The sequence below is a fragment of the Serinus canaria genome, chromosome 23, assembly GCF_022539315.1.
Source record: "Serinus canaria isolate serCan28SL12 chromosome 23, serCan2020, whole genome shotgun sequence".
In the NCBI taxonomy this organism is placed as follows: Eukaryota; Metazoa; Chordata; class Aves; order Passeriformes; family Fringillidae; genus Serinus; species Serinus canaria.
The window spans coordinates 3,182,732-3,207,069 of NC_066336.1; the positions used below are offsets into that span (position 1 = coordinate 3,182,732).

The 24,338-nt window shown below is 50.1% G+C and overlaps 1 protein-coding gene across 1 annotated transcript in view; it reads left to right on the top strand.

The window, feature by feature from the left end:
• The window catches only part of GRIK3 (glutamate ionotropic receptor kainate type subunit 3), a 126,598-nt gene extending 113,594 nt beyond the window's left edge, over positions 1 to 13,004 (top strand). Inside the window, exons 14-16 of the mRNA XM_050983417.1 lie at positions 9,005 to 9,227; positions 10,321 to 10,571; positions 12,810 to 13,004. Coding sequence (XP_050839374.1) covers positions 9,005 to 9,227; positions 10,321 to 10,571; positions 12,810 to 13,004 — 669 coding nt within the window. The remainder of the gene's footprint in view (positions 1 to 9,004; positions 9,228 to 10,320; positions 10,572 to 12,809) is intronic.
• Positions 13,005 to 24,338: the final 11,334 nt, after the last annotated feature.

Below are 24,338 nucleotides of genomic sequence, written 5' to 3' on the forward strand. Positions count from 1 at the left end.
ACACCATCCCAGCTCTGGGCACACCATCCCAGCTCTGAACACACCATCCCAGCTCTGGGCACACCATCCCAGCTCTGAGCACACATCCCAGCTCTGGGCACACCATCCCAGCTCTGAACACACCATCCCAGCTCTGGGCACACCATCCCAGCTCTGAGCACACCATCCAAGCTCTGAACACACCATCCAAGCTCTGAGCACACCATCCCAGCTCTGAGCACACATTCCAGCTCTGAACACACCATCCCAGCTCTGGGCACACCATCCCAGCTCTGAGCAAACCATTCCAGCTCTGAACACACCATCCCAGCTCTGGGCACACCATCCCAGCTCTGAGCACACCATCCCAGCTCTGGGCACACCATCCCAGCTCTGAACACACATCCCAGCTCTGAGCACACATCCCAGCTCTGGGCACACCATCCCAGCTCTGAGCACACCATCCCAGCTCTGAGCACACCATCCCAGCTCTGAGCACACCATCCCAGCTCTGGGCACACCATCCCAGCTCTGAGCACTCCATCCCAGCTCTGGGCACACCATCCCAGCTCTGGGCACTCCATCCCAGCTCTGGGCACTCCATCCCAGCTCTGAGCACTCCATCCCAGCTCTGGGCACACCATCCCAGCTCTCGGCACACCATCCAAGCTCTGAGCACACCATCCCAGCTCTGAGCACACCATCCCAGCTCTGAGCACACCATCCCAGCTCTGGCACACCATCCCAGCTCTGAACACACCATCCCACTCTGGGCACACCATCCCAGCTCTGAGCACACCATCCCAGCTCTGACACACCATCCCAGCTCTGAGCACACCATCCCAGCTCTGAGCACACCATCCCAGCTCTGGCAAACCATCCCAGCTCTGACACACCATCCCAGCTCTGGCACACCATCCCAGCTCTGGCACACCATCCCAGCTCTGAGCACACCATCCCAGCTCTGAGCACACCATCCAGCTCTGAGCACACCATCCCAGCTCTGAGCACACCATCCCAGCTCTGAGCACACCATCCCAGCTCTGAGCACACCATCCCAGCTCTGAGCACACACATCCCAGCTCTGAACACACCATCCCAGCTCTGAGCACACCATCCCAGCTCGGGCACACCATCCCAGCTCTGGGCACACCATCCCAGCTCTGAGCACACCATCCCAGCTCTGAGCACACCATCCCAGCTCTGAACACACCATCCCAGCTCTGAGCACACCATCCCAGCTCTGAGCACACCATCCCAGCTCTGAGCACACCATCCCAGCTCTGAGCACACCATCCCAGCTCTGAGCACACCATCCCAGCTCTGAGCACACCATCCCAGCTCTGGGCACACCATCCCAGCTCTGACACCCATCCCAGCTCTGACACACCATCCCAGCTCTGGCACACCATCCCAGCTCTGAGCACACCATCCCAGCTCTGGGCACACCATCCCAGCTCTGAGCACACCATCCCAGCTCTGGCACACCATCCCAGCTCTGAGCACACCATCCCAGCTCTGGGCACACCATCCCAGCTCTGAGCACACCATCCCAGCTCTGGGCACACCATCCCAGCTCTGAGCACACCATCCCAGCTCTGAGCACACCATCCCAGCTCTGGGCACACCATCCCAGCTCTGAGCACACCATCCCAGCTCTGACACACCATCCCAGCTCTGAGCACACCATCCCAGCTCTGAGCACACCATCCAGCTCTGAACACACCATCCCAGCTCTGGGCACACCATCCCAGCTCTGAGCACACCATCCCAGCTCTGAGCACACCATCCAGCTCTGAGCACACCATCCCAGCTCTGAGCACACCATCCCAGCTCTGAGCACACCATCCCAGCTCTGAGCACACCATCCCAGCTCTGAACACACCATCCCAGCTCTGAGCACACCATCCCAGCTCTGAGCACACCATCCCAGCTCTGAGCACACCATCCCAGCTCTGAGCACACCATCCCAGCTCTGAACACACCATCCCAGCTCTGGGCACACCATCCCAGCTCTGAAACTCCCACTGGCACACATCCCAGCTCTGAGACACACCATCCCAGCTCTGGGCACTCCATCCCAGCTCTGGGCACACCATCCCAGCTCTGAGCACACCATCCAGCTCTGAGCACACCATCCCAGCTCTGAACACACCATCCCAGCTCTGGCACACCATCCAAGCTCTGAACACACCATCCCAGCTCTGAGCACAACCATCCCAGCTCTGAGCACACCATCCAGCTCTGAACACACCATCCCCAGCTCTGAGCACACCATCCCAGCTCTGAGCACACCATTCCAGCTCTGAGCACACCATTCCAGCTCTGAGCACTCCATCCCAGCTCTGAGCACACCATCCCAGCTCTGAACACACCATCCCAGCTCTGAGCACACCATTCCAGCTCTGAGCACTCCATCCCAGCTCTGAGCACTCCATCCCAGCTCTGGGCACACCATCCCAGCTCTGAGCAAACCATTCCAGCTCTGGGCACACCATCCCAGCTCTCGGCACACCATCCAAGCTCTGAGCACACATTCCAGCTCTGAGCACACCATCCCAGCTCTGAGCACACCATCCCAGCTCTGAGCACACATTCCAGCTCTGAGCACACCATCCCAGCTCTCGGCACACCATCCAAGCTCTGAGCACACATTCCAGCTCTGAGCACACCATCCCAGCTCTGAGCACACCATCCCAGCTCTGAGCACACATTCCAGCTCTGAACACACCATCCCAGCTCTGGGCACACCATCCCAGCTCTCGGCACACCATCCAAGCTCTGAGCACACATTCCAGCTCTGAGCACACCATCCCAGCTCTGGGCACACCATTCCAGCTCTGAGCACACCATCCCAGCTCTGGGCACACCATCCCAGCTCTGAGCACACCATTCCAGTTCTGAACACACCATCCCAGCTCTGAACACACCATCCCAGCTCTGGGCACACCATCCCAGCAGTTCTGAGAACACATCCCAGCTCTGGGCACACCATCCCAGCAGTTCTGAGAACACATCCCAGCTCTGAGCACACCATCCCAGCTCTGGGCACACCATCCCAGCAGTTCTTAGAACACATCCCAGCTCTGGGCACACCATCCCAGCTCTGAACACACCATCCCAGCTCTGGGCACACCATCCCAGCAGTTCTTAGAACACATCCCAACTCTGGGCACACCATCCCAGCTCTGAGCACACCATCCCAGCTCTGAGCACACCATCCCAGCAGCTCTGACCACATTGTCTCTGCTGGGACAAAAGGCTGATGGCAGCACACCCATGAGGATCTCTCCTGCTCCATGGATTACCTTTTATATCATTATATTTACTATTAGCTAATTACTATATATTTCACATATTTAGCTATACTTGGCCCAAATTTCTGCCTGCCTCTCTCTGTGGCTGTTCTCCAAATTCATTCCCCTCACAGCAGGGTCTCACTGCTTCCTTTCTCCCTGTGAAATCAGCTGCTCACACCAGCCCTGAGCACCCCTGGGTCCTGTAGCCCCTCTGTCAGGGCCCATCCTGTCCATTCTGGATCCCCCCAGGAGTGCAGGAGGAGAGCAGAACCCTGATCTTGGGGACAATGGACAATTGGAGGAAGAGGAAGGCAGAAGCCTTGCATGCTGTTCCACACTGGATCCCCCAGGAGTGCAGGAGGAGAGCAGCACCCTGATCCTGGGGAGGATGGCCAACAGGAGGAAGAGGAAGGGGAAGGGGAAGGGGAAGGGGAAGAGGAAGAGGAAGAGGAAGAGGAAGAGGAAGAGGAAGCGAGACGAGCGGACGAGGAAGAGGAAGAGTGCAGAGGACAGCGGACAGAGGCCGAGGACAGAGGAAGAGGAAGAGGAAGAGGAAGAGGAAGGCAGACGCCTTGCATGCTGTTCCACACTGGATACCCCAGGAGTGCAGGAGGAGAGCAGCACCCTGATCCTGGGGACAATGGACAATGGGAGGAAGAGGAAGAGGAAGGCAGACGCCTTGCATGCTGTTCCATGAGATGGATCCCCAAGCACTGAGCTGTGCTCAGGCCTGAGAGCTTGTGCAGAGCTCACCAGGGGCACTGCAGAAGGTCCCAGTGGAACCAGGACCCCTCTGAGACAGCCCCACAGCGAGGGATGCTGCAACCACAAAATTTGGCCCCGTGCAGCCAAGCAAACCAAGAGGAGGAAGGAGAGAGAGCTTTACCAACCATATTGGCACACTCTAATTTCATGGAAAGAACTCTTGAGAAGCTGTTTACTCCCTGGCAATGCAGATTGAGTTACAGGAATAAACACAGATCAATTAATTTAGGAGCAGCATCTAGAGTTCATTATAACTCATAAATCCTTCCCATCCTGCAGAGGATGCTGCCTCTCTGAATGGAAGGCCAGATCTCATGTGCAGTTTGGAGTCTGGCTGTGAGTGTGTGTATGTGTGTACACAGATACTCAGACAGAAATGTTAAATCCTCAAGACTAAGTATCTTCAGTTGGTGGAAATCAATTTATTTTTTCATACAGGCTGGAATTGAAAATCTTAAGCCTGCAAGTTCCTTTCTTGCCAATTTGGCTGATAAAAAAGCGTATATGTCTTGGCAAGGTGCCTCGTAGGGGCTCCTCTAAACGATTCCATTAATTGATTTGGGTGGCTGGCCCTGCAGAACTGCTTATTAAAGGTGCCTTCTGAGCTGTGACTCTGAAGAATGAACTCGGAGGCGTTCTCGGCGTCGCTGCCTTCGGAGGGGCTGGCACTCTGCTTTCACACACACATCTCATTTAGCACTACCACGGGCTGATTAAGATGCAGAGCACAACAGAGCAGATTCTGGTGTTATTTATCCTGAATAAATCAAGGAGAAGCTCCACTCTTGTGAGCAGGAGTGAGACTCGAGCCCGCCGTGTGAGCCACAGCTGCAGCAGCAGCAGCCCTCGCTAATTAGCAATATCTCCATCATTCCCAGTATCTCGGGGCTCCTGACACAGAACTTCTCTGCCACTGTCAGATCATTCATCTCAATGCTTCAGAGCACCCAAGCAGCTCCTCCTCATCTACTTTTGGCAGCAAAGTTGTCACTGAGGGGGACCTGGGGACCCTCCAGAGGATGTTGGGGCACAGGAGGCTCCCTTACCCATAGCCAACTGAGATATCTTTCTTTTAAGAATCCCAAAAAGCAAATGGTGAATCTCTTGAGAAGAAATTAGCACCCAGCCACAGCACAGCAAATACCAGATCAGACCAGGAACTAACCCCAGTTTTTAAAGTTAAACTATGGCCAAATCAGCAGTCCAGCAAAATAAAATGTACACACAAATACAGAACACAGAAAAAAAATCAGCAAAATAAACACATTAAGGCATTCTTTATTACTAAATTACTGCTAAGATGGTTTTGCTTATTTCTGTGCTGCAGTCCTGGCTGACAACATCCAAATTCCCATCAATAAGCAACAGCTTTGCAGTGTGGCCCAAGTATTTGAGAGGAGGAAGGGGAGAAATGAACTTTTCCTTCAACTACAAAACATGTTCTGTGGCTTAATTGTGTGTGAGCTGGAGCAGGGCCCCTCCTGCCCTCGCTGCTCCTGTGATTTGGGATTGATGACCAACATCACTCCCACAGCTGCTCCTGGGTTTGTAGCAAACCATCAGCCTGTGAGGGCTGTGATGGGAATTACAGCTGGGGAATTTTCCCCTGGAAAAGCAGTTTTCTCAGCAGGTTTGAGAGCCTGAGGCTGCCCTGAGCAGGGCTGGGTGTGAGCTGCCCTGGCAGCACCAATGGCCTGCCCTCCCTCCTGCAGGGACCCCAAGCTCCTCTGCCCTGCAGGGTCTGAGCCCCGAGCCCAGATCTCTGTCCCAGGTCTCTGTAGGCACAAGTGAGCAGTGACAGCAGGGACAGCAGGGACAGCAGGGACAGCAGCTCCCTCCTCCCTGCCAGCCCTTCCCAGGTGTGCCCCAGCTGCAGCCGTGTTCCACCCCTGGCAGGGCTGAGCTGGGCTCAAAGCAGCACAGCCAGAAGTGACAAATCTGGGCTCCTCCTGGCATCCCAAACACAATCAAGTCCTTTCAAGCTGGTCAGTGATTTAAGAGAAGAAGAGAAAAGTGGTTTTTCTCTTCCAGGGAGCCCTGTCTTGTGTAATTTCAGTGGCCTGAAGAGGTCCAGTGCCTCATGCAAGTCCCATTTGCTTCGCTAAATGCAGCCTATTGATTTTTTGCCAGTTTATTTTGCTCTGTGCTCTAAACTGGGAGAACACTGATGTTAAAAGCTCTGTGTCAACACTCAAGGAGCATTAAATGCAGAGAGAGAAGAAGAGAGAGGGAGAGCCAAGGAACCCAGAGGCCTCTGATGTGAACTATATAAATGTTAAACAAGCCCTTATCAGCCAGCCGAGCGCACGATTCATTTCAATTACCCATTGTAATGTACAGATATTTAATAATCCTTTTGCAGGCTACATTTCTTGCTGCTCTTTGAGGTTTGATAGATGCCACAAATCTACCTTACAGGCACTGGTCCAGGTTTTCAAGCGAGGGAGATTATCCTGCCTCTTGAATGAAGTTTGCTCCAGCACATCCACTGCTGAGCATTCATCAAGTGGATTATAACGAGCATGAGCTTTATTGGAGAAGAAATGAATCCCTGGGTGTTTCATCAGGAGAAGGGGCCCACAGGGTTAAAGGCAGAGGAACAGCCTTTGTTTGAACAGCACTGCCCTACCCAGCTTTGGGGTGATGAGCTTTTGTTTGACTTTGGCTAAACAAGCTGCAATAAAGGAGGTGGATGGGCAAAGCCATTGGAAAATGAAGCATTACAAGGGACTTTTGTGGGGGTCCCGGGAGGTTTGGGACCCCCATTTGTGTTAAAGGTCTCTTTTTCAGCCCCCTCATTCAAAGGATGAGTCGAAGCTCTTCAGTTTTTCAATCTCAAGGTTGTTTATTGTATTTTATCTATAAAATTTTCTCCCTGCCCTGCTGAGGTCCATTCAGCAGGACAGCCAGAGGCACTCTGTCTGCCCCCAGAGCAGTGTTATCTTTTTATACTACAAACTACATATAACATGTTTACAGTTATTTTCCAATCCCTATCACCTGTATTAGACAGTGAGCTTCTACTCTAAACCAATCCAAAAGTGCCAACATCACCTGTGCAGATGGAGGTAGAGAAGAAGAAGAAATGCTAGACACACCCAAATCCCTCCATCTTGTCCCCAAAAAACCCCATACCAAAAATCTTAAAACCTATATTTGCACCCTGTGAGTACTTTAATCTTACGCTATTTAAACTGCTGTGGCTTTTATCTCTTTGTGTAAAGGTGGCAATTTGCTCCACGGTTCATAATGGAACCCAGTGGTGTTCCGGGCTGTGTGCCAGGGTCTCTGAGCCCCCTGGCAGCGGTCCCAGCAACTCCAGACTCCCAGAGGGATGTCCTGAGTTCCAACAGACTTTTAGCTACCTCACAATGTTTATTATGGTTTTATCAGAAGAACCTATGCTGGCACATTTTAGGTGATACTGACAAAACGATGGGGAGCTGTGGCAGCAGCACTTGGGCTGGGCTTGGGCTCCATCTCCTGCTTTCTCATGGAAGGACAGAGACCTGTGGAGAGAGAAAGGATGGCTGAAATCACAGCTCTGCAGCAGCCACTCCTCGTGCAGCAGCTGCTGAGAGCCCACCCTGACTCCAGACACAGCACACGCACTTACCTGCCCTCTGACTTACCAGCCAGCTCCAGGCTCACCGAGGAGCACAGGGGAGGAAGAGGTTTGCCTGGCTAAGCTGCCTCTTGTGAAATGAGAAGGCAAAAACAGATCTAGGAAAAACAAGGAATGGGGCAGGAAAGAAGAACAGTGCATAAAGGAGCTGGCAGCAGTGGGAACACCAGCCTGAATATCCAAGTGCTGTCGCAGGGCTGGTCTGAGGGAGAAGCACTGATCCACAGGAGCACTGGGACCACCAAAGGGGCAAGAGGACACTGCTCTGCCTGTCTGGGAAATCTTCCTGGACTAAAGGCAGTTCTGACCAGCAGTCTGGTCTGGTGGAAGGTGTCCCTGCCCATGGCAGGGGGGGAACAGGATGAGCTTTAAGGTCTTTCCCAGCCCAAACCATTCTGGGATTCTGAGATTCTGTGACTTTTGTGATGACTGACAGAGACAACTCAGAAGGTGCTCGTAGATAAATGGAACTTTTCAAATGTTATGGCAAGATGTAAAATAACCATATTTCTTCTCACTCAACACATTTTCTGGAAGAAAAAAAAAATCATTCACATGAATAGCAAGCTAGAAAACATATTTCTTCCTTTGCAACAGAATGTCTGCTGATAGTGAGAGAATATCCATGTTTATTTTTAGCCGTAAGACAATCTTCTTGAATATCTCTGTGCTTCTGTTTATGTGGGCACGTTAAATCTGTTTGGCAGTTGCACATATCTCAGAGGAGACTCATTTCCTTGCCATGCTTGAGGAAAGACAAAAATATCAGAGTGTGTGTAGAGAAAACCACGTCCTACAAAACTCTCTGTTCTTTCTGCATGCAGAAACATTACAGGGTAAACAAATCCTGGTTGGGAAGTGAGCACATTTAAGCAGATCTGCCAGTGGCCTGGGAGTCCAGGGGGCCTGAAGGCTTTGGGCAGGTTCAGTTCCACCTCAGGGCCTGAAGCTCGTGCACAGTGGGATGTTTGCTGCAACCCTTGTCTGTCTTTAAGGCAACATAAATCCAAACAGGGCTGGGCAGTGAAGGCATTTAAGACAAAATCAAAATCATGGTTGCTCCATTGTGTGATCTACTCTCAGCTGCTATTATTATTACTACTACTTCTACTACTACTACTACTATTATTATTATTATTATTATTGTTATTGTTATTATTATTTACATATTATTCATAACATTATATTATTATTATTATTATTATTATTATTATTATTATTATTATTATTATTATTATTATTACTATTACTATTTACTGAAAAGATACCAGCTTTCAGCAAATGGAGTATTCATTCTTATTTTGGGGCTGGGGGGGGTGGGGTATCGTTTTTCCAGAAATCCAAAATCTCCACGTTTGAAAAAATGTGGGCTTTCATGAGCAGCAAACCCACAGCGCTGGTCAAGAACAACGAGGAGGGGATCCAGCGAACCCTGACAGCTGATTATGCTCTGCTGATGGAGTCCACCACCATCGAGTACATCACCCAGAGGAACTGCAACCTCACCCAGATCGGGGGGCTCATCGACACCAAAGGCTATGGCATTGGGACACCCATGGGTAAGTGACAGCTCTGCACCTACCCCAAGGGGGGCTGGTCACCACAAACACAGCACAGGTGATTGTTGTGCTGTGATTTCAGGGTTTATCTCAGAACCTCGGGTCCCTCCCCTGAAGAGTCCCCCCCAGGTGTGTCAGTCACCTCTCCTTTCCCCTCCCAGCACTGTCTGTCAGTCCTGGCATTCCAGAAGGGCTCCAGTGATTGGCAGGTTCAAAGGATGCCCTCCACCCCTGGGGGGCACTGGGCCATCCAGGTGTCCTTTGTCCCTTGAGACCTCCCCTCCTGTCCCTGGCTGGTGGCTCCCTGCCCCTTTCCTGCCCTCTCCCCGGGGTTAAAAGGAGCAGCACCCACGGGGTCAGGAGTTCTGCTGGAGCTGGGGCTGGGTTCAGAGGCTGTGGGCCAGAACAAAGCTCTGGATCCAAACCCTCCATCAGAACCCACTCCTTTCCTTCCCCATGGCCTTAAAGCTTCTCTGGCAGAGGGAAACCCGAGGAGCAGCCCCTGTGATGGAGGGAAGCTCCATCCTGCAGCCACCAGAGCTCCTGCAGGCCTGGACTTGTCCCCACGTGCCAGCTGGAGCCCCCAGCCAGCCAAAAGTGTCTGTGGGGTGAAACACCACCCAGCCATGGCGAAAAGTGTCTGTGGGGTGAAACACCACCCAGCCATGGCCAAAAGTGTCTGTGGGGTGAAACACCACCCAGCCATGGCCAAAAGTGTCTGTGGGGTGAAACACCACCCAGCCATGGCCAGAAGTGTCCCTGGGTGAAACACCACCCAGCCACGGCCAAAAGTGTCTGTGGGGTGAAACACCACCCAGCCATGGCCAAAAGTGTCTGTGGGGTGAAACACCACAGTGCTGCTGTTTGGTTCAGCAGCAGGGCCAGACAAGCTCAGGCACGTCCTGTCCAGCTAGATTGGTAAATATTCCAATAGATGATTAAAATAATCCACTCCCAGCAGCAAATTTCCAAATACCACTGTCTGCCCATTGAAGAGAGGTCTGAATTTTGCTGCTTAACACAGACACCTTCCCTGCTGGGTGGGATTTCTGTCCCCCTTTCCCTCTGTGTATAACAGTGTCCCCACCCCCAGGGTCACCGTACAGGGACAAGATCACCATCGCCATCCTGCAGCTCCAGGAGGAGGACAAGCTCCACGTCATGAAGGAGAAGTGGTGGCGGGGGAATGGCTGCCCTGAGGATGAGAACAAGGAGGCCAGTGCTCTGGGCATCCAGAACATCGGGGGCATCTTCATTGTCCTTGCAGCAGGCCTGGTGCTGTCTGTCTTCGTGGCCATGGTGGAGTTCATCTACAAGCTGCGCAAAACGGCAGAGCGCGAGCAGGTACCGACTGATTCCCCTGATTCCCTGGGTCCCAGGGAGGGCTTTGCATGCTGACCCCAGAGACAGGCAGGGAGAGGGCAGAGGGATCAGCCTGGCACCCCTAAAATGCCATCCCCAGAGGCTCACTGGGCTGTCCCTCTGACAGTCTCCACTCGGGGGAAAGTCACGTCTGCTCTGATCAGAGTCTGCTGCTGCAGCCTGAGCAGGACACATTGGTAGGGTGGTTTAGAGCAAGCTGACAAATAAATCATTAAAATATATCATAAATAAATCATAAAAATATATCAAAAATATATCATAAAAATATTCTGCCTAAGAACTCCCTAGGAGGGGCCTTTCTCAGCTCTTACACCCTCTTGAAATCACCTTGCACGTTCCAGGTGTGACTACCCATGCATTCTCCACAGTCCCATTCAAAGAGGAACAAGTCATGGCTCACCATGAAGCCTCACACTGTCCCACAACTCAGCCACACTCACAGACACAGCCCATCATTGCTGGTCAGTGTCCAGGAAACAATGGAACTGCTTTTATGTCCTTGCCCTGCCCTGGGTGTCCCAGTGCAGTAAGTGGAACGTGCACTCGTGTGCATGACCAGAAATCAAAGCCAGCTGCCCTCCTGATGGGCTAGACAGAGAAAGGAAAGCTGCCCAGCAGCAGGAGGGTCAGAGCCTCTGAGCCCCCCTCAGGGATCACACAGCACCAGAGCCCAGCAACCACCTCCAGCTCTGCCTTTGTGCAGGACTGAGCGTGGCACAGGCACAGTCCTTGCCAAGGGAGGGGGCTCAGCCAGGTGCCCACACAGCCCCACAGAGCACAGCCAATGCCTGAACAGCCCCAAACCTCACCCTCACCCTGTGCTGAGCCCTTCCAGCCCCACTGCCCCACCAGGGGAGCAGAACACTGCAGCAGAATACTGCAGGGATGTTCTGTCCCTGATGCCTTGGAGTTGCTCCCTAGAGCACAGGCTAGAAAGGATCAGGAGAATAAAAGTGGGTATTTATTGAAGGCCTTCAATAGGTACATCTTGGGCAGTCAGAAACCTCCAAGGGGCTGTCCCCAAGATGCACAGTGGGTGTGAGTTTTTCAGACAATTATAAGTTTGGTCCATTTACATATCAGGGGTTAATCCCCAGTTAAAGCTTCAGGTAATGAAGTCATTTACTCCAAGTTTGCTCCCCCCCTAGTTGTTTATACTTTTTGGGGCCTGAGACAGTGAGGTGCCCTTGATTCCCAAGCCTAGAGAGGAATTGTTGTGTCTGACCAGAATGGGAGAACAGTGGCAGACAGGCTACGGAGCTTTACAGTTCCACACTAACGAACTGCAGGATTACAAATACCTGAAAATTATAACAGCTAAAATGCTAAGGCATCACCTCCACTGTCCCAAATAAAATGGGACAACAGTGGCTGACACGCTATGAAGCTTTACAGTTCCACACTAACAAGTTGCAGGATTAAAAAAAAAAAAATATATAAGAGCTGAAATGCTAAGGCATCACCCCCACTGTCCCAAATAAAATGGGAGAAGAATGGCTGTCAGGCTATGGAGCTTTACAGTTGCATACGAAGTTGCAGGATTACAAAAAAAATAAAATCTAAGAGCTGAAATGCTAAGGCATCACCCCCACTGTCCCAAATAAAATGGGAGAAGAATGGCTGACAGGAGCTTAATAGTTCCACACTAACAAACTGCAGGATTACAAATACCTGAAAATTATAACAGCTAAAATGCTAAGGCACCGCCCTCCCTGTCCCAAATAAAATGGGAGAACAGTGGCTGATAGGTGCTTTACAGTTCCACATTAACAAACTGCAGTATTACAAAAGAATGAAATCTAAGAGCTGAAATGCTAAGGCATCACCCCCACTGTCCCAAATAAAATGGGAGAAGAATGGCTGTCAGGCTATGGAGCTTTACAGTTGCATACGAAGTTGCAGGATTACAAAAAAAATAAAATCTAAGAGCTGAAATGCTAAGGCATCACCCCCACTGTCCCATATAAAATGGGAAAAGAGTGTCTGACAGGTGCTTTACAGTTCCACACTAACAAACTGCAGGATTACATAAAAGTAAAATTTAAGAGCTGAAATGCTAAGGCATCACCCCCACTGTCCCAAATAAAATGGGAAAAGAGTGTCTAACAAGTGCTTTACAGTTCCACACGAAGTTGCAGAATTACAAAAATATAAAATCTAAGAGCTGAAATGCTAAGGCATCACCCCCACTGTCCCCAGCGCTCCTTCTGCAGCGCCGTGGCCGACGAGATCCGGCTGTCTCTGACCTGCCAGCGCCGGGTCAAGCACAAGCCCCAGCCCCCCGTGATGGTGAAGACGGACGCCGTGATCAACATGCACACCTTCAACGACCGCCGGCTGCCCGGCAAGGACAGCATGACCTGCAACACCGGCCTGGCACCCGTGTTCCCCTAGGGAATTGCACTGGGGGGGGAGGGAGGGAAGGAATTGCGGCAGACACGGCTGGATGCGCCCTGAACTAGGGAAGAATGGATTAAAAAACGAGAGAAAAAATCAAAAAACAGAAAAAGAAAAAAAAAAAAAAAAGCCTGGTTTGTTCATTTCGAGAACAAGGCCTTTGCAAGCCAGCTGCATCCATCACCGCAGAGGAGCCAGAACTTCCAAGCACGGACAGTAATGTGGGTCTTGGGGCTTTTTGCGTTTGTTTTGTTACTTTTCATTCCTTTTTTTTTAATGCTTCGATCCTCCAGGCCTCGTGGAGTCCAACCACCACCCAGGAGTCTGATGTTTACACACTGCAAACACACGGAGGTGAAGCAGAATTGAGCCAACCCCGAGCGGGTGAGGAGGAGCCCCGAGCGTGGCTCCATCAGCACGGCAATAAACAGGAACACTCGGTCAGGTGTGAGCACCTGATCCACACCGACACACACAGCACATTCTTGGAATGGGAGAGGCATCTGGGAAGCCCCAGGATGGGGGAGGCTGTGCTTGCCCCAGAGCAGCTCGTGGTGGCCCTCACCTCGCGGCTGTGCTGGCCGCAGCCACCCGGAGCGGGACAGCCACATGGCAGCGTGGTGGCAGAAGGTGACACAAGTTCCTCAGCAGATCCAGGGCAGCTGACTGGGAAAGGGAAGGTGAGCCTGAAAGGTACCCAAGCTCTGGGCCAGGGAGGGCACAGCGTGGCATGCACGGGACCTCCTGCACCTCCGAGTGACAGCACCCACACTCCCCGAGCCAAGCTCCAGCCCAGGGTGACACCGTGATCTCCAGGTCCTCAGCTCTGTCTCTGCTCTTCCTGCAAAGCTCAGTCTCTCCTGCAGAGAAGCATGAGAAGCAACCATGGCCAAAAGCTCCAGCAGCAGCAGGAGGAGTAGAGCTGCTTCCATGAGCCAAAAGTACCGATTTCCATGAAATTCAGCAGTGCTGAACTGCAGCTCCACACTGGGAGGGGACTGTGGGCCTCGTTTAGGATGCCATGCTCTCCATGGCATCAAGGACCTGAAAGATGAATCTCAGCCACAACTGACCTGGGAGAAGCAGAGCCAAGCCTGGGATTCGTCCTGCTCTGACCACAAACTGCCACCCCTCAGGCAGCCTCTCCATGGGATTTAAGCAAACACACACTAAAATGTTTTTAGGAAATCTTCCATGAATTGTCTTCTTATTTTCAGGTTGCTTAACCCAGAAGGTTGGTCCTGCAGATGGATTTAGGCAGAATTACCAAAGACCCCTCTGCTGACCTAAGGTAACACTCCAGTTACTTCCCTCAGCTCCATCCCTGCCAGGGGACCCGCAGGCAGCCAGGTGAGATTCATTCACAAAATTAAACAGCTGGAAATTCCTCTGCCCACCATAACCCAGGATATCACACATGTGATGCAAAGGTGCTTAAAAGCTCTGGTTTAACCACTGGTGGTGGAGAAAACAGCAACAGCCTAACAGCCTTCCCCTGCAGGGGTTAGAGGGACAGTGACCCTGCAGGACCCTACCTGTGTGGAGGGCAGGGATGGAGCAGTGCCCAACCCTGGGCCATGGGTCAGAGGGTGCTGAGGCCACCACAGCCCTCCTGAGCTGCACAGCCATTCTGGAAAGTTTTTCCTTGCCCAGAGGAACAAATCTGACTGATTTTGGATTTTTTTTCCCCACCTCTTCTTCTCTGTGCTCAGTTGTGAAGGTTGTGTCCAGATGAGCAGGATTAGCAGATTAGCTCAAGGAAGAGCTGCTCCCCCACCCCACCATGGAACACAGCTTGTCCTTATTTTGCTTTTTCCATGATTTAAAAGAACAAGAGAGTGACCCCAAGCAAAGCCAGGTGATTTGTCATACTTTGACTCAAGTAAAGATATGCAAAGAATTTACATTCATTTTCACCTTTTCACAAAAACAGTAAAAAAATAGGGATGAAAGTTGCCAATGCAATGGGCATCAGATTCTTACTAGTTTGCTGCACAAATACCTTGAGCAGAGGACGAGCTGAAGTGTGGGGCAGCTTCCCAAAGCTAATGCCATGCTTTCTGTATTCCTTTGCAAAGCCTTAGGCTTGTCAGAGTAGCAGATTTTATGTTTTCCTTGCGGATTTCTAAGCTTTAAAAAAAAAAAAAAGCAGAGATGCAAGCAAAGCCTGAAACTGGCTTTAAATGTCCAGAGAGTAAAACACCACAGAAATCAGCATTCGTTTTGCTTCTTGGCAGGTTTGTTTTTTTTTTTAATAAATAAATATTGCTAATACCACAACCCCCATTTATTTATTGACACCAGCCTGCTTTGATTTCACTCACAAATGTAACAGGTGAGCATTACTGGTGTACAAACCCTTTTCCTTCCATCCCTACACCCCTAAATCAGCCACAAACTGCGGCCAGATCCCTGCACCTCCACCGTGGCTTCGTGTGGATCACTGACATCCAACGAGGGAATGTTCTGCAGCACCCAAAAAACGCAGAGGAGCTGCAGGCAGCCCAGGCTGGTGCAGACCCTCGCCCCTGGCCCCGCTCACTGTGACCTGAGGGGACGTGCAGGAGGCAGCCCCAGCCTTCCTGCGGGACCGGGGCAGCTCGGCCAGGAGAGCTCCCGGAGTTCCCCATGTGCTCAAAGCCATGTGTGCTCATGCCAGAGGAGGGGCAGCCAGCCCAGTCCTCACAGCCACGTCCTTGGAGGCTTGGGAAGGGACAGAGCCGATGACAAAGCCTTCTGTGAGCACATCTGTGACCTGGCTGGGACTGGCGACAGCTCAGTCTGAAATCATCTGACTTGCAACACTGTTCCTTTCTTCACTTGGGCAGAGGGACTGGAGAACTGAGCAGGAAAAAGAGAAAAAGCAGGTTTGGGTTATTAAACTTTATCTAACTGTTGTCACCTCGGCTCACCGTCCCCTTATCACTTGCTTTTTTCCCTCCAACTCTCCTGTGAGACAGAGCAGGGACAGCCAGCAGCTTCCCCGGGGTGGAATTTCTGTTTGGAGTCAACCAACAGCACGTGTCCAGTCTGGTGTGGAGGGGACAGACCCACAGAGAGATGGATATGCTAAGGGGAGCCAGCTCTGGGCACCCACTGCTCCACCTGGGACTGGGCTGGGTGCCGGCACAGAGGCTCTCCAGGAAGGTGACAGCAAAGGGACACCGTGGGTCCTAGTGGCTTCAGCCAGTGCTCACCCCAGCACCCAGAGACTGTGGGGGGCAACAGTCCCCAGAGTGCTCGGGGCTGGATGGGCAGGGGCATTGCCAGGCATTGGCATCATGAGCCCTCTGCTCTGTACCTTACTTTGACATGTTTCTCAAAAAAAAAAAAAAAAAAAAAAAAAAAAAAGGAAAAAAAAAATTAAGAAAACAAAATAAACAGAAAAGAGTGGGAAAAAGGAAAAAATATTCTCCGTGACATTCAGGGGATTTTCCTTTGTCGACATGCAGAATTTCTATGAATATAGTTTTTTGTAAACATTTTGTAACAATTTTGGTTTCATAGTAACTGTGTTACTTGCTGATCATTCTAGGCTGATGTAAATACAATTTCCAAAAAATAAAAAAAAAAAAAAGAAAAAATTCTGATTATTTTCCTTTTTAAGACACTGTGATATATAAAAGTGCACAGTTTGCTGTATGAAGTAATATGGTTTTAAATTTTAAATAAATAATTTCTAGAAAATAATGAAGTTTATGCCTGTTTATACTCAACATCTCCCTTCTTGCTCAGATTCTCTCCAGACTCCCACTGCTTAACAACATCCCAACTTTATCAGCCATAAAGCCAGGGATGATAAAACCATTCCCAGCTGACCCCAAACACCTGGGGAATTCTTCTGCTGCTGCTCACCAAGGGGGCTGTGGCACATTTGGGGCACTGGTGATGGTCTCAGGAGAGGAAGGGAAGATCCCAATTTTGTCCAGAGGAAGGGAAGAGACAATGAGGCTCAGCCAGGGCAGTTCTTCCTGCCCTCCCAGCTTGGTATCAGACAGGTAATTAAACCTGGATATTCCATGAAGAGCCATCCACAGGAGCTCTCTCTGTTGTGCTTTGCCTGCAGGGTGCCTCAGCTTTTCATCACAGAGAGGTGCAGGAGCCCCAGCAAGGCCTCCAGGTTCATAAAGGCTCTGTTTGCCTCTTCCCTCCCATGTAAGTCAAAAATCTTATTAGCCCCATAAAAGCTGAGAGCACCCTAAAGACCAGTGTTTATTAGTCTAAATCTTCATGGCTCTGCTTTGTTATATCCAGGCAGGCAGGAAAACTCTGAGGTTCCTGGGATGGGAGCAGTGAGTGCAGCTGGAGCTGTGCCCTTTCCACAGAGATAAAACAAACCCCAAAAGTGGAGGCACAGCCCCAGGGGTGGCTCTGGGCTTCAGTGGCACAGCCCACCTGGCACACTGAGAAATAAAGACAACCCCTTCCCATTTTAAGTATTTTTAAGGGTCACCCTCAAAAATCTTCCACATCTCTATTTGCTTGAGCCCCCAGGAAAGGAAAGCTTTGAGGCTGGTGCTGAGGGGGATCAGCAGAGCCAAGCCCAGCCTCACTTTTATGCTCTGAACCCTGATCAATATGCAAAGAACACAGCAAAAAAAAAAGAAGAAGAAGGAAAAAAGGTAAAAGCAACGGATGCCTTTGCAAAGCTGCTTCTGCATCACTTAGCATGAGAGACCTTCCTTCCCAGGGAGCACAATCCCTTCCCTCGTGTGGAGGGACCAGGAGCTCCCAGCTGCGGGGACAGCAGGGGCAGGAGGGGCTGGCCCCGCATGACAAACCTCCGGCTGCACCAGGAACACCAGGAATTGTCAACATAAATCGTTATCAGCATGAACGGCAGGCAGCAATTAACCTTGTCAGTCAGCAGCTCACCCTTTAGTGCCTGTGACCCAGCGCCTGCAAGCTGCCAATCACCTCCCAATGAATAATGAATGAGACAACAGATTTCACTCATAAAACAGCAGCTCCCTTCCCTTTAAGCATCAATTAATCCCTCTGAGCAAAATATGGAGGAAATCAGGAAATGGTGAGAGGTGTCTGCCCACCCTCCCACCACCCAGCAACGCACCTTCAGACATTTGGGATTTTCAGCTCAGCAGAGAATAATTTTTAACCTGGATTCCTTCCAGCAAAATCCCATTTCAAAGCAGTAATTGTACATCTGTGAGCAGGTGTTTTGTTGACCCTGGGTGTCAGTGCTCTGATACATCCCTGTGCCCTCTCACAGGAAGCTGACATGGGCCACCACAACCCCTCTGTGCCCTCTTGCTCTCTGTGAACACCAACTCCTTCTTTTTCCCCAAACAAAACCAGAAAAAAAATCTCTGCTATTCATGGAGGACCCAGGCAAGTTTGGACCTGAATGTTTTCACAGATAAATTACACTTGATTGCCTAAATGGAAATTTGGGGATGGAACAGAGGGACTGATGGCAGCAGGAAATCCATTGTCTCCTCTAGTGCCTGCCAGAGTGGGCTGGGCAGGACAGTCCCTGCATGGTATAAAAACTGTGTTTGCATCATTATTACAGGGCCCAAACAACCATGGAAATGGGGAGCAGCACCTGCATCTAATAACTTTCCATTTAATAGCACTCTTGTCCGTCCAGCACCAGGATCTTCCTGAGATTTTCACTAGTGGCATTATCTCATCCCAGCCCAGCTTGCTGAGCATGACAGGTTGATCCCAGCTCATGCCACCTCCATCTCTGGCTCCACAGATGAGAAATTGAAGTGACTTGCAGGACAACCATGTCAGGAAAATTCACCCACAAACACCAGAGGTTTGTGTCCCAAAAGGAGACAGAGGAGCCCTGGAACTTTATTCCAATCAAGGCAGAGGCCATAGGGCATTTCCCATGGGATATCTCAAATTTTTGGAGGACCCAGCCTCCTTTTTATCCCAATTTCCCAGCTGCATTTCCTTTCTTTCTTTCCCCATTTCTGAGGTACTTGGGAGGTTCAGACTTCCCAGAACACCTTATCCCAAAGATTCCCCTCTAATGTACAACCCTCCCTTTTCATTTTGAATTCTTATGGAATTTAGGGGTTTTTCTTCCACACTGTTTCTTTCATCTTTCAATGTCTAATTTCATTTCTCAGCAAACCTAAAGGCAAATAACTTTTTCCATTCACCAATCAGTGGAATCCTTCCCATTGTTTCTTTTATCTCTCAGTGCTGGTTTTATCTCCCAGCAGACCCACAGCTGGTTTGGAAAGGCAAATCCCTCATTCCTCTCAGCCAGGAGCTGTGGAGCCTCCTCCAGAGACCCCTCCTTTATTCCCCTTCCAGAATGGGATCAGGGTCAACTGGGCCCTGCAGAACCAGGGGGGGATGCCAGTGAGAAGTGGAACCCAGCAGGAAGGTGAACAGCACAGAAAGAAACCTGCCCTGAGCCTCCAGACACACAGCCTGGATCCAAACTGGATTGTGACATTTGGAAGAATTGGGTGACATTTCCCCATCAAGCATTTCTGTGCAACTTCAGCATCTGATATTTTCCACCAGAAACTGAACCATGGGACTGGAATTTTATGGTTTTAACAAGAAAACACAGAGCCTCTGGCTTAGACAAAGCAGAAAACACCAAAAGAGTGAAAGACTTTGTCCTACACAGAGGGGCAAGGAAAGGGAGGAGAGCAGGAGGCTGGTCCATCAGGGAAGAGAGGAGAGCAGGAGCCTGGTCCATCGGGGAAAGAAGGAGAGCAGGAGCCTGGTCCATCGGGGAAAGAAGGAGAGCAGGAGCCTGGTCCATCGGGGAAAGAAGGAGAGCAGGAGCCTGGTCCATCAGGAAAGGGAGGAGAGCAGGAGCCTGGTCCATCAGGAAAGGGAGGAGAGCATGAGGCTGGTCCATCAGCAGAAGGGCTCCATCAGCTCAGGACTGTGCTGGGAGCACTACGGGGATGCAGCTGCACTGGGGGACAGGCTCTCTGTGGGCTTTGCACACCCCAGGACTGCTCCTCTGCCAGAGCTGGACACCACCAGCAGCTGCACACACGTGGCCCTGCCTTTCCTGGGGAACCCCAGACATTAAAACCACTCAAAGTTTGTAATCCTGCCCCAAACCAAGAGCTGCCTCCCTGCCACAGTCCCAGGAGCTGCTGCTGGGGAGCTGCGGCAGGGCAGAGCTGCAGGGAGGGCTCAGGAGCAGAGCAGGAGCAGCTGAGCTTAGGGACATTTCAGAGCTGAGAGCTCCGAGCAATCCGCAGGGGCAGACAAGGTGCTGACACCTTTTATTTTAAGTAGTATCGATGGTGCTATTTAGCACACTCTGAGCACGCTGAAAGCATCAGCTTAGTAAACAAGAACTCTTTTGGCAGCGCTGAGGTGACATATGGGCTCCGGGTATAATGTGCCTTGAAATGGTTGTCGTAAATTAGCAAAGTGATGTGACACAGGTAACACCTCGGAGCCTGCTCGGGCTCAGGGGAGGAGCAGGTCTGGAGAGGTTTCTCTTCATGGGCTTAATAGGGAGGCAGGAGGAAGCAGAGCACAGCCCCCAGCAGAAGGGAAAAGGGCACCATTAGAGGAGGGAAGGGGGCATGGAGAATCACTGCAGAAAACACAAAAAGTGCTGCAGAAAGATTTCAGGCACAGCCCATTCCTGTCTCTCAGGCTTTTTACCCTTCAGCACAAGTTGTCTTATTTTCATCACCCTCCCCTGCTGCCCAGAATCTCTCTCCCTGTTTTCCATGCACGCTGTGTGCTGCCATAATGGCTTTTTTTTCCATTAATGTGTTTATCTTGCTCCCTGTGCTTTGTTGGATGCACTATTTGCTGCTTCTTTATAGCAAAGTGTCTGCAGCACCTCGGGAGCCAGTTTTGCTGGGGGAAGTTGAGGCTGTGTCACTGAAGGGTCCTGAACCATGGAAATTTGCACCATTTTCACACTTCCCATAAGGACAGCACAAGGAAATGTTGTTCCCAGCACCCCAGGGCCTACAGCCCACACCACCTCACCCTGGGGAGGGTGACCTGCCTGGCAGCACTCACCTGTCCTGTGAAAAACACCAATCACTTGTTTTATAAAATTTTAAAGGTTTAATAGTAATAAAATAGTTATAAAAATAGTAATACAATTAGAGTAATAATAATTTAGACAATTTGAATTAAGACAATATGTGACAATAAAAACAAAGAGTTAAGGATGTCCAGGTACCTTTTTCTGGGCATCATAAGCCCTAAAAAAAAGACCCCCGTTAACAAAGAATTAACCCTTAAAAACAACAGCCTGTTGCATATTCTACACTTCATACATGATGCATAAATTCCATTCAAACACAGGATTCTGTCTGGTCATCGTCAACTTCTTCCTCCTAATCCTAACAGCACCTTCAGGTGGGAAGAAGTTCCTTTCTTCTGATAATGGGGCAATAAATTCTCTTTCTCTGAAAGATTCAGGTGTCCTGTGGCTGCTATCTCACTGCAAGTCCTTTCTTTAGAAAAAGTATCCTACATAGCATAGTTTCTATTTTAACAATTATTTTATAACCTAAAACTATATTTAACACACTACTGAAGAGAATTAATATAGCATCACTTTCTAGCACAACACATATAATATTCATTTTAATAATTGTGAAAAGCCAATCATAAACCAGGCATTTTTCACATGTCCCCTCTCAGGTCCTGAAACAGCCAAGAAAAAGCCAAATGCTTTCATTGGAGCAAAGGGGGAAAGTTTCCACTTGGAGATGTTGTGGAAAGGGAATGAGATTTATTCCAAGTATTTCAGGAATACTGCTCTCCCTTTCTGTGGCCTCGCTAAAACAATTCAGGGAGACATAATTGAAGTGTTTAAGAAGCATCTGTCATTATTAAAACAAAGTTGCTTTGCAATTTTACTATTTCACTGCAGTTTCATTATCTCATGCAAATGAGCTGCTCTCCCCCTCTGTGGCGGGGCTGGAAGGAGAGGAGCCCCAGTGAGGGAATTTATTACCAGTTCTCACTCTTGAGATTATCAATTGCAAATGAAGGAGCATAAATACATCTTCTTTAGCTGCTTATACCACATGAAGGAATGCACTCCAAGCTAATGGCTTTGCCACTCTTGTCTTCTCAGAGGAGCAGAGCATGGGGACACACAGCTCCTTGGGCTCACAGCAGCAGTAGAGAGGCTGGAGGAGCCAGGGGCTGCTCAGCAGGTTACTACAGCACTAATCCCAATCCATCCTGCAGATCATGCAGCTACCAAAGGTGATAGTTAGATACCAAGGGGGATAGTTTGTCTTTTAGCAGAAATTCTGGACCCTGATGATCAGCAGCACAACCACCCCTCCAGCCCTGCTCACGCCTCAGGCTGTGTCTGTCCATACACACCTGCCTAATTTCCAGTTCCCCTTGCTGAACCAGGGCACAGAACTCTCCTCCCAAACCTCCCTGAAGCTGTTCCTGGGTGGGGAGAGCCCCCCAAGCCATGGAGCAAGGCTGTGGGGAGCTTCTGGAGCAGAGAGGCCCTGCTCCTCTCCTGGCTGGACATCCAGTGGCAGCACTGGCAGAGTCCAGCAGCTCCTCAGAGGTGGGTTTATCCTTTGCTCTAAGCCATAAAAACCCCTTCTAACTAACACACCCTTTGCCTCCTTGGTTATCCAGTAAGACTAGCTCAGCAATTCTTTTATTCTCTATCAAAACTTGCTTCCATTTCTATTCCTTCTTCAGATTCTACATCCAAAAATCTTTCTGCCAAGCACCCATATCTGTGAGACTTTCTTGTCAAACTTTCATCCTTCCCAACATCCTGCCACGTGCACAGGTTTCCACCAATGCTGCAATTGCATTTTTTTCAGAGCATTTCCATCAGAGAGAAATGTGGCTGATCCTGTGCAATCCAAAGCTGGCAGCCTGCTCTCAGCCATCCATCAGGAGTGGGTAATTGATGCTATCAAGGGCCAGTTTATTCCCATCCAGCATTCACCACATCCCCCTCCCCTGCCAGAGGGGGAGAAAACCTTATTATCTACACAAACCCCTAATTCCAACAAATTTGATTACCCAGGCAAATGGAAGTAACACAAACAAAGCTGTCTGAGGTTCTGAGGGCTGAATCACCACTTTGTGGGCTCAGTTATTTATTTCCAACAGGATTTACAGCACACAGTGCTCTGGGTTAGGGGCACTTTGGACAGAGCAGCCTTTGGCACCTGCTCACCCAAACACAAGCCCTGATTATCCTAAAGCCTGGACTCCAAATTCTCCTCAGAGGACCTGTCCCTTCCAGACTGGCTTCTTGAGGCTTTTCCTCTCACTCTGATCCCCTCCAGCTCAGCTGCAAAGACAGGGCTGTTCTGCAGGTCTAAAGAACCTACAGAATGATTAAAATGATCATGAATGTTAAATACATTATTTGGAAACCTTTTGGGTTTATTCTTACTCCTTTGAGGCTTTTTTCTCAGGAGGTGCTGATCACTAAAAAGGCCCTGTAAACAAATGCAATCCTGAATGTTTCCTACCACAGCTTGATTGAGGTGGGTGCTGCAGAAGTCTCTGAAAATAAAGGTGGAATTTTATTCCCAGAAAAATAAAATAAAATAAAGCTGGAATATTTATTCCCCTGAAAGCTGAGGTGTGATGAGACAGTCTGGACCAGCTCACCAATGGACACAGGCCAGGTGACTTCTGTGGACAAGGACAAGAACTGAAATTACAATTTTCACACCCAGGCAAGCAGTCAGGGCACTCCTATGAATTGAGCTCCCGAGCAGGGATGATGGATGAAGTAAACAACAGAGCTGTGTGGAAAGGGCAATGTTCTTGCTTGGGGAGGAAACACTTTCATTACAAACCCTCCAAAGAAAATGTAAAAACTATCTCAAATTGTTTAGATTTTCTCCAAATGTAGTAGTGAGAGAAGTTCCACTTTCCCTGGCAGGGCTGTGGGGACAGCTCAGTCTCTCAGTGCAATCTCCCACCCCAAAAAGACACAGATCCCACAGGTAACCATGGCACAGCATCCTGCCAGCCAGCCAGGGCTGGGCACGCTGCCTCTGCCCTCTGGCTTCCTCTGCACTCACCAGTTCCACCTCCCCAGGAGCTGTCTGAGCTCCTGCAACCCCAGCCATCAATCCCAGCCCTCCCAGCCTTTAAGCAGGATCATCTGGAAATGCCCAGTTTATGTTCCACACTGGGAGATGCACAAAGCCCCTCCTGGGCCAGTGGCAGTGCTCTAATGAGCCCATCAATAAACCACAGCAGCTGCTCTGAAAGAATTCAGCTGTTCCAAGATGGAAAAGTTCATTAAGTTTATTGCATGAAATGCTGGACAGGGTTTAGACAGAGGATCACTGCCAGGTTATATAAGCTCCCAAAGATGTGCCAAATGAAGGAAGT